The 16,275-nt window shown below is 40.5% G+C and overlaps 1 protein-coding gene across 2 annotated transcripts in view; it reads right to left on the bottom strand.

Moving 5' to 3' along the window:
- Positions 1–16,275, bottom strand: part of RIMS3 (regulating synaptic membrane exocytosis 3) — a 184,017-nt gene that overhangs the window by 24,600 nt on the left and 143,142 nt on the right. For both annotated transcript variants that reach the window (XM_089673875.1, XM_089673874.1), the window contains exon 4: positions 13,379–13,491. In XM_089673875.1, the coding sequence (XP_089530001.1) occupies positions 13,379–13,491 (113 nt within the window). The remainder of the gene's footprint in view (positions 1–13,378; positions 13,492–16,275) is intronic.

The following is a 16,275-nucleotide window of genomic DNA, read 5'->3' as shown; positions in this document are numbered from 1 at the left end:
CCATCCTGACCCATGTCTACAGCCAAAAATGTCTACAATGGGCACGTGAGCATCAGAACTGGATCTCAGAAAAATGGAAGAAGGTGGCCTGGTCTGATGAATCCTGATTTCTTTCATATACCCTGGATGGCTGGGTGTGCGTCCATCACCTAAGGATGAGATGACACCAAGATGCAGTATGGGCAGAAGGCAAGCCCATATAGGCAGTGTGATGCTTTGGGCAGGAGAAATATGTTCATTATGCCATTTAAAAATGTGAAATTCTGAACCATTCAATTTATTGTGGTCCGCGACCGGTTATTTAATCACCTACAGTGAAGGAAATAAGTATTTGATCCCCTGGTGATTTTGAATGTTTGCCCACTCACAAAGAAATGCTCAGTCTAAAAATCAAATGGTAGGTGTCTTGTAACACTGAGAGACAGACAAGCAAAAAAAATTCAAAAGAAATGCATGTCTAACAAATTATGCACTGATTTGCGTGTTCAAAAGTATTTGATCCCCTATCATTCAGTAGGATTTCAGGCTACCAGCTTTCCCTCATGAACATGCAAATCAGTGCATAATTTGTTAGACATGCATTTCTTTTGAATTTTTTGTTGCTATTATGTTTCTCAGTGTTACAATACACCTACCATTCAATTTTTAGACTGATCATTTCTTTGTGAGCGGGCAAACATTCAAAATCAGCAGGGGATCAAATACTTATTTCCTTCAATGTAAGTGGCCCTTGGTCTTCAAAAGATTGAGCACCCCTGCCTTATGGCAATGGCCTCTTTCAGCAGAATCATGCTCCCTGACACACTGCACAAATGGTTCAAGAATGGTTTGAGGTACACAACAATGGGTTTTGGGCATTGACTTGGCTTCCAAATTCTCCAGATCTCAATCAAGTTGAGCATCTGTGCATTAAAACAAGTTCAATCCATGGAGGCCCCACCTTGCACTTTACAAGACTTAATGAATCTGCTACTAGCGACTTGGTGCCTTATACCACATTAGTACCTTCAGAGGTCTAGTGGTGTCCATACTGTTTTGGTGGCACAAGAGGATCTACTCAAAATTAGGTGGGTGGTCATAAACTTATAGCTGATCGGTGTATGTCATCCTAGTATCTGGTTAGAAGTTTTCTGTAAAGTTTAACCTGCCAGAGCTATGAGCTAATACCATTTTGTCTAGACTGCTTGAGGGGGTACAGATGGCAATAAACAAACCTTTAGGTTTTCATTTGTTATTCTCACACCACTTTTGTGTTATTTTTTTGCATATTTGTTATTAGCACTGAGCTCAGTCAGGATATGGGACAACCTTACAGTCAGACACTCATTCTGACACTTCTGCTCTAACAGTGAGAATACAAGTAAAAAATAAAAAGTTACCCCTGGGAGGTAAGGTTGCAATAATATAACAACTCAACTGACTCAAAGGTGCAGTTTGTCCTCCTGGTTGTAGGTGGTGCTATTTACCTGGCTGCTGTGCTGAAGGGAATGGAAGTTGAGAGGAGCTTCTTCGGAAGCCTCCAAAGTTGTCATCGGGGAGCAGCTGTCTGAATGAACACTGCTGCCCTGGCGGACCTCTGTGGCCATCTTTAGTGAGGGCAATGCAAAAAAATTGAACTATCCCACTGTGTTTGGCACACATTTGCAAAGTGGACAGTGTAGGAACAGGCTCCCCAATGGCTAGGTACAGTGTATAGATCCATTGCCATATTGTCTGGAACTGTGAAGTGAGCAAATTGCCGCTGTCTTCCACATGGTATTTGTAATTTCTGCTTATCCAAATAATAATAGTGGAGAACTCTCCACTATGTTGGAGAGGTTGTGGAGAAGTGGGTACACTATATCACATATGGTGGGAATGTCCAAAGATACAGGTGTTCTGGGGGAAAATCGTACATTTAATGAGGAAAATTACTAAGATCGATATTAGATTGGATCCAGAGCTATGTCTTCTTCATATCTCTGAGCTTACAGTGAGATCATATAAGGATTCAGGGATTTGGTATTTTCTGAGTGCAGCCAAAAGCTTGATCCCTAGGTTTTGGAAAAAAAGTGAGGTGCTGACGGAAGAAGATTGGTTTATCAGAATGAATCAGTTATGTGAGATGGAAAGACTTTATTACACACACATAGACGGGATGGAGAAGTACTATAAAAAGTGGGGAAAATGGGAAGAATTTAGACAGAAAGTGAAATATACTTGATTTATACGTCTTGAAACGAATAAGGTATTTTAGAAATGAGTTTTAGAAAGAAAAGGATAGTGTTATATATTTTTTTTTTTCCTTCTCTCTCGGATTAGAAAAGAAAAGGCAGAGTGGGCTGGAGGGGGGAGGGGGGATATGAGGATGGGCGTGGGAGGGGGGGGGGTTCAGGAGGGAATTAGGGTTGTGGGAATTAAATAGATTATGAGAAATATAATGATCTTTTCATGAAGAAAATGTTTGTTAATTATATTTGATTGAAAACCAATAAATATTTATAAAAACAAATCCAAATAATAATTATGCCACCTTCCTTGGTCTCAGTGTACCTTTGAGTACTTTGAGTAACAAACAACTGGCCAACCATGCACTCTATGGAATTTGTGCTCTGTTTGCATACAGAGCTGTCCCTACATCTGGAACACTGAGCAGGAGCCTTTACTTCACTAAGATTTTTTCACAAGATTTTAGAGTATATCTATAGGAATGTATGCCTTTTCAGACAAATGAGCATTTGTGAAGTAAGGACAGAAAGATCCAGCTTGCAATCAGCATTCAAGTTCATCCCAAGGGTGTTTAGTAGGGCTGAGATCAGGACTTAGGACAGGCTACTACATTTACTCCACATACAGATCATCACACCGTGGTTTATTTACTAAAACTGGAGAGTGAAAAATCTGGTGTCACTGTGCATTGTAGCCATTAAGAATTGACAATAAAACCTGGAAGCTGACTGGTTTCTATGCAGAGCTGCACCAGACTTTGCACTTTTCAGTTTTAGTAAACCAACCCCACCATGTCTTCGTGAACCTAGAATTGTGCTGAGGGGCACAGTCATGATGCAATCAAAAATCCCCAAACGGATGCTACAAAGTTGGGAGTGAAAAATTATCTAAAATGTCTTTGTATGCTGTAGCATAAACCATACCCTTGACTGGAAATACACACTCAATAAGATCGAATAATATCCACATACATGTGGATATTTAGGGTAATTCATACTCTCCTGGACTATGAAAGCACATTGCTTGTGTTTTCGTTATTCATGCATAGTACATGGGATTCTTTAAAATAGATTTTAAAGATGCAAAAAGTCATTTTTAAGTGTGCAACTCATACCCATCAAGTGCTAAGGTAAAATGTTGCATAATGTGTATAAAATATTTAAGCACTGGCATTAATGATTAGATATACTGTAAAGGCAGAAACATAGTTCTGTGAGGCAGCACAGTGCAGGAGCTCCAGACACCCATCAGGAGCACCATGAGCAATAAGCCCTAGAGACTACCTGGGCCCTATTCATGCTGTGGTCTGTGCGCCAGCTGGTCAGGCGGCTGCCTGGTCCCTTGGCAGATGGTGCAGTGGAGCATCCCAGGTAGTGTGTGCTGGCTGCCCGCCAGCTGTTCGTGGAGCCTGCGGGTGACTGGCAGGGGTTGGGAGTTGGTGGCTGGAGGAGTCCTGTGGGCCCGGTGGAATAGAGCAAAGATGGGAGGCAGGGGCCTCCAAAAGATGGAAGGATGCCGGGAGTGCCCGTGAGACTGCCTGTGTGGCAGTGGCTGAAGGGTAAAAAGAGAGAAACTGCCGACACTATTCCTGTCAATTGACGCCAAAAAGGCTTTTGACAGGGTTAACTGAGGTTTCATGATAGATATGCTAGAAGTTATAGGATTAGGGCCTAAAATGTTGAAGTGGATAAAAGGACTTTATGGAGCTCCATCAGCGGCAGTTAAGATCAACGGATCCCTCTCTTAGTTCTTTAAAATGTATAATGGAACCAGACAGGGATGCCCACTTTCTCCTTTATTATTTGTTTAACCTCTCTAGCGGTCTGATTATGTCAGTAGTTCTGTGCTCAAAGCGGTACATTGTTTTCAATGGAAAAATTTTGTTTTTTATTGTAGGCCTGTAATTGTTAGGAATAACTCACTGAAATCTGTCCGAAAAAGAGTCTAATAAACATCCCGGGTATGACACAATTTGAAACACAAAATCATAAATTATAATATAATAAATAATCATAAAAAAGTATTCATATATTAATAATACATTTAATTCAATAATGTAATCAAACCAAAAACACTGAAATTTGAAATAGAGCGCCAAGTTCGCACATCACTGAGCTTAGTCGCAAAATCGTTTTCAGTGTCTGATGACAAATTTCCCCACGAATCATTATCACGCAGTTCTGCAAGTGATTCTAATTTACTATCGCTGTTCTCTAGCTGGTCTAAAACCGCTTTTGACCTAAAGGAACGCTTTTTGGACGTCATGAACGTTTCTCAGTTTCCAGGCAGAAAGAACGGTAAAAATGCAGGCAGGGCACAGGACAAAGCACTAGGGACAAAATGTATGTGAAATGGTTTGATACAGTAATGTAATACTATCAGATTTTAGTGTATTGAGTGAAAGTCAGATTTTAAAATTTTTTAAATTCCCATCGGTTCCATCCCCCATACGTCCCATACGTCCCGACGCTCGCAGGGAACAGAACCCGGAAGACGGATGTCGGCATCGGTCGGAGGACATGGCCGGGGACACTGCAGGGAGGAAATCGCAGGAGCGCAGAACAAGGTAAGTGCTAGAGGGAATCCCTGAGCAATGCTGCAGGGTAATCCTGAGTGTAGCTCGGGGTTACCGCTTCTGGTACTGAAAGTTAACCCCGAGCTACACTCGAGAATACCGCCGGGGGGGGGTAAGAAAGTGCGTAGATATAGCAGGAATAAAGATAGGGGAAGTGGAGCGTAAAGTGGCAGCATATGCAGACGACATATTGTAACTCCTAGAATAACGTTGCCTAACTTAATGAGATTATTAAAACAGTACGGTGAGCTATCGAATTTGAAAATAAATCCTGCAAAGTCAGAGATCTTAAATATTAATATACCAAAAGCTGAGAGGCTGAGCCTACTAAAAGACTTTCCATTTACATAGAGGGAAAAGGAAATAGGCTACTTGGGAATAAAATAACTTCTTCAACAAAAGCCCTGTACCAGGCAAATCTCATTCCATTAGTAAATGAAATAAAAGAGGAACTGGGGAGATTGTCAAAAGGTGGCGCTTCCTGGATAGGTCGTATAAATCTGGTAAAGATGGTGATAGTACCAAAAATCCTGTATAAGTTTCACATGCTCCCAGTACACCTACCAGGATCTTTTTTGGGATAATCAAGATAATACTTAAGTTTATTTGGGCAAATAAGAAACCGAGAATTAGGTACGAGGTATTGTGTAGGGCAAAAAAGAACGGGGGTTTGGGCATGGCAGATGTTAAGAAATATTATCAAGCGGGTGATATTATCACGAAAAATAGATTGGATATTCAATCCACAAGGGAAAGGTTGGGTAAATATGGAAGAGATCCTGAGTAAGGGGCACAGTTAGGGAAGATGGTTATGTACCACATAAATTCCTCATATTAGACGTGAATATTAGTCCACTGACAAAGAAAGTTTTCAGTGTTTGGGATAGAATGTATAAGCAAAAGGGATGGAGATATAATTCAGTTATGATTCCCTTGGTGGGAACACAGTATTTTCCTCCAGGGAATGATAATATCTCTGGGAAATGGATCAAAGTTCAGAATGTATGTTTGAAAGATATACTGAATAAGGGGAAATTGCACACTTTTTTTGATTTAAAGGGAAAAAAATATATATTTTTCACATTAGATGAGTTGCGGTACGGCCAATTAGGTAATTTTGTTTCAATGCTCCCACAACCACTGAGGACGTCGGAGGATCAGTATCCATTGGAGATACTGCTGAATGTAACTATAGTCTCCAAATGGGGTACTTCTAGGATTTATAAGATTCTTATGGATAATTGAGGGTACTGATCCTCCCCCGTTCTTGGAAAAATGGGAACAGGAGCTTGGATGAAAATTGAATGAGCACCAAAGAATAATATATTTTAATTAGCACATGAGGTGATGAATATGAGCACAGTTGAAATGAATTACAAATGTATGGTTAGATGGTAAATTACACCGAGTAAGGCACATAAACAACAAGTAGATGTTTCACCTTTATGTTGGAGAGGATGTGGGGAAAAGGGTACAATGGTTCACATATGGTGGGATTGCCCGAAAAATACAGGATTACTGGAAGGGAATATTACAATATATTCAGGAAATATGTGGGATTACTGTACAGAGAAACCCGTGGACGTGTTTATTTTATAAATTTGAACCATTAGTAAAACTACACAAGAATAGGGTATTATATCATCTAGTCAGTGCAGCTAAGAGCTTGATTCCCAATTTTTGGCTTGCCCCAGACCCACCAAGAATAAAGGACTGGGTTAACAGAGTGGAAAATATCTACAGGATGAAGGAGTTGGGTCATATTGAAGAGGAGAGAATAGAAAAATCTAGGAAAATGTGGAGTAGCTGGTTGGTTTTCAAAACATCTAAAAGATATCTAGAACTGGTTGGAACAGGGGCGGACTGACAACTCATGGGGCCCCCGGGCAGTAGAGGATCAAACTCGAAAAAGCCTATGAAAAGGTACCAGGGGCATCTCATGGGGCCCCCTACTGACCCCGGGCCCTCGGGCAGTGCTTGAGTTTCCAAATGGTCAGTCCGCCCCTGGGTTGGAATATAGGTGGAAGAGTAATAAAGGGAGTTCTAACGGAATACCCATCAGAGAGAAGGAGATAGGAGGGAAGGGATACAGATATAGATAGACAATCATGAGAAGGGATAGAAACTAGGATTGCGATATGGATTAGGGAAAATGGAGGGGGGATGGGTGGGAGGAAGGGTGGGGTAGGGGATAAGATGATGCAAATGGAATGTATGTACTGGTGAAGTTTTCTTTGTTTTTTTTATTAATGTCTGCACTTGATGCTCTTTTTGTATTGAAAAAAATCAATAAAAGATATAGTAAAATTAAGAAAAAGATATATTGTAAAACCACCACTTTCTTTCGTTCCATTCGTATGTGCACATATCAGTGTATGTACTATGCATGTGTTCCAGAGCGTTTTTTTTTTGTTTTGTTTTTTCAGGGCAGACTGCAGTACAGTGCAGGTATATGGCATAGTTAATGGAACCAATCTGTAAATGATAAACTGCATTTTTTTAAGTATGAGGGCAAGAAGTAGAAAGTTTTTCCTATGCATTCTGAGGTATGGTCAGTAGAGGGCAGTACTGCATAGTAAATTATAAATTTGGAAGTCTTTGCTACAGACTATAAGCGCTGGAAATAATATTCCTAATGTGCTGCCTTTGTTTAGTTGTAGCATTTCAATTTTATTCAATTTAACAGCATATCATATTATTATTAATCATATTAAGCAGTCAGTAAACAGGGACACATTTATCAATGCTTTCATAAGCAAATAATTTTGTATGCAAATGACCGAATAGGGGAAAAGGTGACAAGACTTGAAAAGTACCCACAAAACATAACTGTTACCAAATTCACCTAAAAACAGACTGAAGAACAGATGTAATTCCATGGGCTGCCCCAGACATACTGTAAGTAGACATCCCTAGCCCAACCAGTTTTTGGTGATAGGCCCAACCAAGATATTGGTGTCAGGGATGTCTGTACAAGGCATCAAAATACATACATGCATGTTAATTCCAGAGTCTTTCTTCAGAAATATCATGCAATGGTTGTATATTCTGGCAGCAAGCAATATCTCTGCTTGCCAACATTGGGAGACTGCCAAAATGGATAACCCCAAGAAGTAAATGGACAGAAAACTGGCTAAAAGATCATATTCAGAGAGTAGTGGTTAATGATTCATACTCTGAATGGTCTAGGGTTGTTAGTGATATACCCCAAGGTGTTGGGACCCTTACTTTTTAATATATTTATAAACGATATAGGGTCTGAGATTAAAAATCCCATTTCAGTCTTTGCAGATGACACCAAGCTGTGCAGTGGAATAACGTCCTTACAGGATGTCTTCAATTTACAAGCCAACCTCAATGCACTGTTTAATTGGGCTACTACTGTATATTGCAAATGAGGTTTAATGTTGAAAAATGTAAGGTTATGCACTTGGGGGCTAAGAATATGCATGCATCATACATACTAGGGGGGGTACAACTGGGGGAATCAATGGTGGAGAAGGATCTGGGAGTTCTGGTAGATCACAAGCTTAATAATGGCATACAATGCCAAGCTGCGGTTTCTAAAGCGAGCAAAATACTCTCTTGTATTAAAAGAGGTATAGACTCCAGAGAGAGAGATACCATTCTACCCCTGTACAAATCATTAGTAAGACCTCATCTGGAATATGCAGTTCAGTTTTAGGCACCAATTCACAAAAAGAACATTGGGCCACTAGAGAAAGGGAAAACCAAACTGATAATAGGCATGGAGGAGCTCAGCTATGAGGAAAGATTAGAGGAACTGAATGTATTCTCTCTTGAGAAGAGGAGATTAACAGGGGGATATGATCAACATGTATAAATACATCAGTGGTTCATATAGTGAACTCAGATTTATTAACCCTGAGGTCGTCACAGACGACTAGGGGGCACTCTTTACGTCTGGAGGAAAAGAGATTTAATCTACGAATACGGAAAGGTTTCTTCACAGTAAGAGCTGTGAAAATGTGGAATAGACTCCCTCAAGAGTTGGTTCTGGACAGCTCAGATTGCTTTAAAAAAGGCCTGGATTCTTTCTTGGATACACAGACTATAACTGGTTACTAACATTTATAGGTAAAGTTGATCCAGGGAATATCCGATTGCCTCTCTGGGGATTAGGAAGAATTTTTTTCCCCTGCAGGAGCAGATTGGATCATGCTTTGCTGGGTTTTTTGCCTTCCCTCTTGATCAACTGTGGGTATAGGATTATAACTTTTGTTTTATGGTTGAACTAGGTGGACTTATGTCTTTTTTCAATCAGACTAACTATGTAACTATGTAAGTCATTTAAAGGGACTAGAAGTATTCTGTGCCTTGTTTAAAGAGCAAAGATTTTCTGGAGACAGTTGTTGCAATGTAGATACTGTCTCTAATGGAGACAGTTGTTGCAAGGTAGATACGTACAGCTTGAACTACATCCAGACAAAGAATGGAAATCTCTGATGTACTTTGGCCAGAGAGAGGGGAGGCACCACAATATTCTGGTTAAGGTGAAAGACTGAACCCACCTTGGGAAGGAACAGGATTAAACCAACCCTTTTCAAGGTCTGAAATGATCATGATACATCGTTGATCAGGACCTATGCCAACTGTTCCCTTACAGGAGATCTTCTGGAAATCCCACAACAAGGATGCTCTGAGAGCGTAACACGGCAATTTTTGGGCACAAATAAAGGCATTTAGGCATATTGAGATCCAAAATGGTATGTATTCCCCCTTTTGGTTTTACAACTGTGAAAAGGTTGGGATAAAATCCTTGAAACCTCTCCAAAACAAGAACTGGGGCAATAACATCCTGTGCCAGAAGATTTTCAAAGGCTACATGGGAGGGTCTGCTATGCTGAGTGGTGTTTTGAAGACATGAAGGGAGAAGAGGGTTGAGAACTTATAGCCCATTGAAACCACCTCTTGCACCCAGCTATCTGAGATGCCATCTGCCCTAATGTCTGCAAAGTTTAACAGATGCCTCTCCCCGATGCCAGAGTGGACTTGTTGCCAGGTTTGGGGTACGTAGGGGCCCAGTTTGCATTGAAACTGGCCTTCTTGGTTAGGTTTTACCTTACAGGCTCAGGCCTGGTAGTAATGAAAGGAAATCTTCTTTGCCCCAGAGAAGGGATGACTCTCCTCAGGTTGTGACCTAGGCTTCTTTTGCTGGGGTAGATGATTACTCCTATCCCTGGTAACATCTTGGACAAATTTGTCAAAAGCAACTCCAAAGAGACATTTACCCATGAAGAGCATTTATAGAAAATGCATTTTAGAAGCCTGCTTCACAGCTCGATCTTTCCACTAAAGATTTCTCCATATATGCACTGAATGGAGGCTCATATGGGAAATCAAAGAGGAGACATTCACTAGTCCTACCCAGTAGTAGAGGGCTCTCAGCATGAACTCTAAATGCGGCACAAATCAAGGATCAGCGTGGAATAAAGCTGGATCTGCAGCAATTCCACAGCCATGGCAGGTTGCAAGGCAGGGCCTGCAAATGAAAACAAGCCATTTATTTATAGGATCCTTAAATACTGATGCAGCCTCTACAAGGATCAATTGAGCTTTATTAAGGTGGGGTACAGCTGGATCAACTACACAACAGCCCACTTCTTAAAAAAAAAAAAAAAGAACTTCCTCAAACTAGTAATGAAACCAAATTTTTAAGGGGTGTAAAAAGTATATGAGGAGTTTTCCATTAAAGGTACAGAAATTCTGAAAAAAGCATGTGCAAGTGAAAGGTTTTAGTTGAGTCTGAGGAACCCATTATGAGTAGCAGCTCTAGTAGAAGCTACAGGCTGTACCTCCATCTTTAAGGTGGCATGTACCATTGTGATCCGGTATGAACTGGAAGAGCTGCTCAGCTGGAGGATAAAAGATTTCCCTGCCGGTGTGCAGAAATGTGGGAGTAGGCATCTGTACTCTAATTCAGAAGTGTGGACACATTCAAAGTGAAACACTGCTTACACCAACCCAGTGCTTTAGAAGTAAATGTAACTGTGTATGGTCTCAGCCAGCGCTGTTCCAACCATGCCCCTTATGTGTTTCTCCCTGCTTGGAGCAGTGCTGGCTGAAGCCATACACAGTTACATCCCATTATAAAACACCAGGTTAGTTTGAGCAGTGTCTCACCTTGAACTTAGCATGTACCATGTTAAAAAGAGCCAAAGTGGTCTCTCCAAGCCTGTGAGTTCTGGTGGCTGTCTACTACTCTTTAGAAACAACTTCATCCTGCAAGGAATTTTGAGACTCCTTATCAGATATCCATAACTGAAGGCTCAAATGCCCCTATGGCTACAGGCTGTTCAGATCATGATATAATGATTCTGCAGGGGAAGGCACTGGGATACACATATACTATATTGTCCAAAGTATTGGGACCCCCCTCCAAATCATTGGATTCAGGTGTTCCAATTACCTCCATGGCCATAGGTGTATAAAATCAAGCACCTATGCATGCAGACTGCTACAAACATTTGTGAAAAAATGTGAATTCAAGCATGGTACCATGATAGGTTGACACCTGTGCAAATCCATCTATGAAATTTCCTTGCTACTACATATTCCACAGTCAACTGTTAGTGGTATTATAACAAAGTGGAAGCAACTGGGAACAACAGCGACTCAGCCACGAAAAATGACAGCGGGGTCAGTGCATGCTGAAGCGCACAGTGAATAGAAGTCACCAATTGTCTGGAGAGTCAATAGCTAAAGACCTCCAAACATCCTGTGGCCTTCAGATTAGCATAACAGTGCATAGAGTGCTTCATGGAATGGGTTTCCATGGCCAAGCAGCTGCATCCAATCCTTACATCACCAAGTGCAATGCAAAGCGTTGGATGCATTATGGTGTGAGGGTGTGTTTCAGGAGTTGAGCTTGGCCCCTTAGTTTCAGTGCAGGAAACTCTTAAGGCATCAGCATGCTAAGACATTTTGGACAATTCCATGCTCCCAACATTGTAGGAACAGTTTGGGAATGGCCCCTTCCAGTTCCAACATGACTGCACACCAGTGCATAAAGCAAGGTCCATAAAGACATAGATGAACGAGTTTGGGGTGGAGGAACTTGACTGGAATGCACAGAGTCCTGACCTTCACCCGACAGAGTGGAGACCGCGAGCCAGGCCTTTTCCGACATCAGTGCCTGACCTCACAAATCCGCTTCTGGAAGAAAGGTCAACCATTCTCATAGACACACTTAAACACTCCTAAACCTTGTGGACAGTCATCCTAGAAGAGTTGAAGCTGTTCTAACTGCAAAGGGTGGGCCAACTCAATATTGAACACTACGGACAAAGACTGGGATGCCATTAAAGTTCATGTGCATGTAAAGGCAGGCGTTCCAATACTTTTGACAATATACAGTATGTCCTCTGCAGTCATAATATCTTCAATAGTTGTGGTAAAAACTCCCATGGATTAAACCCAAGGGGGAACGGAGGAGGAGCACACCCAATATATCAAAGACTCAGAGGAATGTAGGGATTCAAACAGGGGACAACATTTTAGGTTATTGGTGTCTGAGAGTGCACTGAGGCTGCCCTGAAACTGTTACTGGATCAAGAACTAGAAAAATCTGATTCAGCGGGACTGCTCTTCATATGTTTGTGGTCTGATATGTTGCACCAGGAACAACTTAGCCGAGTATACAGGTAAAGATCTGGGGTACTCATGAACCGACTGCTGAGAACAGGAGAAGTTCAAATGGCCATAGGTGACCAAGTCACTTTAGGTGGCAGCAAGGACTAGCTGAGGTGCAACAATGTGTCTCACAAATAGGAGCAATGGTGAGAAGATGCTACAATATGTCAAAGGCAGGAACAGAGCACAAACTGTGTGCACACAGCACTTCCCCTAGTGATGAAGCGTTTTAATCCTTAGACCAATAAAAAAAAGGGAGGTACTGAAGGTGCCCAACGGTAATAATAACACAGTAGCTCCTGATGCTCGGCCTACATGGTTTATGCATAATGAGTCTTCATAAACTGGGTCACACATAATGATAAGTCATGGCTCTGGACATGGAAAGTAACTGAGTACACAGAGGTGTGGAATCCGTCACAGCCAGAGCCCAGTGCCCGAAGGTCACATTTCAGCAGGGTCTCTTGAAATTTTGTCTCAATGGAAAGGAAGAAAGTGGAAATGAGGGGCACAGGCAGAATTTGCCTACACCACATGTCTCTGGCACAAAAGCACAAAACAATGGTGGTTTTCCTTCCTGCCTCATCGATGCCTCTCCATAATAGATGTTTCTTGATGACACTGGAGAAGACCCATAGATGTGATGATATAGGCATAAGATTATTATGTCTTGTCTATGGATAACTTCAGCACATACAAATTGTGATGGGTTCTCAGGCTGTATATCAGATGCTGGTAAGCATGGTCCCTGAAAATAACTAGCAATGTACTGTAGCTGTTGCAGTATTTATCTTTTTCATAAAAATATACATTTTACATTTCAAGTCAGCCAGACTGAGACATGACTGTTAAATATTACCAGTTTATGTGTAAAGTAGTTTTATTCACATGAAATGCATAACATATAAGCATATTCAACATGCCATTTTTATCTCTACTCACCCATGGGTGGAGTAGCAAGAGTTTGTCTCCCCACAATCTGTGCAGGTCCAAGTCCATCCAAAAAATGACTAAAGTGACTCTCGGCTCCTAATCGGGTTGTGGGAAATATAAATCTGGTAAGGGTAAAAGTACAAATAGTAAGGTGTATAGAAGAGGAAGCTCAATTTGCGGTACTGTAAATACACTGTCTTATTTACAAAAACTTCAGTCAATTTCTAATTTATGTATTTTGCCTATCATTTACCAGTGCTGTTTGTGGTAACTATTATCTTCTGTTATATCTGTAGCTTCATTACCTAGTGAGTCTCTAATCTGAAACAAGTATGCAACAGATCGCCACCGTTCATTCCACAACAAGGTATAAAAAGCATATGCTGAAAGTTCACCTTTCAGGAAAGAAGTTTAGGGGCTGCCATTCCTGTCATCCTTCTGAAAATGATAAGTACCTGGCTGTATCTAGCTTCAAAACACAGACCCAGAACAATGGAGTAAATGAGTGTCAGAAATGTTTCCTTATCTCTATACTTGTGACAGATCCATGACTCATGATGTGTTGAAGCTAAAACATTAGCAAAACAGAGAACTAACATTCTCACTGGCAACCTACAAACTCTTTGATGACAGCTATACTTTTAATTGTAAGTCCTGCCAAAAAGTTTGTTTTTGTTAATTCAGGATAGAGTAGGGAAACATTAAAACTTCTGTTGAGCTCTTAGTGCTATGCAAAGCTCCCTTATGCAGGCCATACATGGTTCGAATTCCGAACGATTTTTCGTTCGAAAATCGAAAACGCCGTTCGCTCGGTAATCCGATGGTTCCATCAATGGTTTCAAAAAACGGCCGACCAAGTCATGAAGTTTACCCCATATAACAGGCGAAACGTCTGTTCCTTCCAGGTCACGGCTCATGCACATATTCTTTTTGGAAAACCGATCGTACGATTTGACCATCATTGAGTCGAAATTCGGTCGTTTTTCACAAATTTTCCAACATACCCGATCACCGAAAAGGGGAGGAACCATGAAAATCGTCCGGTGCCATTGATCTACTAACAGAACAAAAATCGACCGACTATACTTAGGTCAGATTTTCGTACAAAGAAATCGGTTGAATTTTGACCCATGTATGGCCGGCCTTAGAGAAATTTACCTTCACTTCCTGCCCAACTGACAACGTTTTGCCAGTCAGGAAGTAAAGTCAACTTTCCAATTGCAACACAGATGTAAGAAAAATATGTTTCTGTAGTACAGTAAAGAGAGGCTAGAATCCCTGTCAACATTTTTTTAAATCAGATTTTATTTAAATATAGAAAGTTTTTCCATTTACGTTATAACATAGAAACAAACCGCTGTGCAAGACAGGAAGACTGAGAAAAAAGAAGCATGAAAGCACCAAAGTATAGTACTGAACACAAGGGGGTTGATTTACTAAAACTGGAGAGTGCAAAATCTGGTGCAGCTGTGCATGGTAGCCAATCAGCTTCTAACTTCAGGGTTTTTTTGTTTTTCAATTAAGCTTTGACAATAAAACCTGGAAGCTGACTGGTTGCTACGCAGAGCTGCACCAGATTTTATACGCTCCAGTTTTAATAAATCTTCCCCATGGAATACCATTTGTAAGCATATACAGTTAGGTCCATATATATTTGGACACAGGCACAATTTTAGTTTTTTTTCAAGTATTGACCAAAACATATTCAAGCTCCATAATGGATATGGGCTGAAAGGTTTAATTTGAGGGTATGTACATCCAAGTTGGAGAAAGGGTTTAGGAATTACAGCTCTTAAGAGTAGCCATCCTCCCTTTTATAACTATAGCTTGAATATGTTTTGGTAAATACCTGAAAAAATCTAAAATTGTGTCTGTGTCCAAATATATATATATGGACCTAACAGTATGTCACCCAGATACCTCTAAAATATTCCATTTGAAACCAATTAGAGCCTGTCAACATTTTGCTTCTGTCCCTGTCCTTGTATAGCCATTGCAGATTTTTCCCTCACTTCCTGTCCGGTGAAACTGTTGTCAGTGGTACAGGAAGTAAATTTAAATCTCACTAGTGGAGCCCCAGATAGTGCTAAAAATCCAACAGGAACTCTAATCCCCACTATATTCAAAACTAGCAAAAAAAAGTTTGTGACTTGACATACACTTAAGCCAAAACACTGCAACTCTATTTTCACCTTCAGCCCTTGGTGACCTCCGTCATGCTTTCACAACCTACTGGATGCTACTAAAGGACCTGGTGAAGCAGAGCTAGATCATCTACAATGCAACCTAAGCAGGAACTTATGGCCTGGTGGGTGTCCAAGGCGCCCAGCTACAACCCTCATGTGCCTGCAGTAAACCAGCCAAACAGCAAATTGATCAAAGATGTACTTAAATGGGGTTTGTCTGATGGGGAGGGGCCATGCAAGTAGAGACCATGCAAATGGAGTTAAGGTTAGTATGTTTCTCTGTACCCATTGCAATTCTCTTCATTGTCAGTCAAAGTGATGGAGGGCCAAAGCTGCAACTTTGCCTCAGACTCCATTCTGCCCTAATCTGCCTCAGTGCCCACATGGAAGAAAAATATATTTTAAATATATATAAAAAATATTCTTCCCAAATATATTGACATATATTTGAAATACTACAATTTTGGCCATATTCAATGTTGAAATATGTATGCTGAAATGTGTTTTTATTACAAAATGTATGAAACATATTTTTAAAAATACATTTTCAGATATACTGTATGTCTTTAAAAATGCATTTAATATACATTCTTGTAATGCATTTACAAATATATGTAAAAATATATGGTAAAATTACTTTTTATATGTTAAAAAAATCTGAAGAATATATTTAAAAACATATATATTTTTAAAAATATTTTTCATATATTTTGTAATATA

The sequence above is a fragment of the Staurois parvus genome, unplaced genomic scaffold (assembly GCF_062004578.1).
Source record: "Staurois parvus isolate SC_StPar_1 unplaced genomic scaffold, SC_StPar_1.0 ptg000145l, whole genome shotgun sequence".
Taxonomy (NCBI): Eukaryota; Metazoa; Chordata; class Amphibia; order Anura; family Ranidae; genus Staurois; species Staurois parvus.
This window is presented reverse-complemented; position numbering and strand designations above follow the sequence as displayed.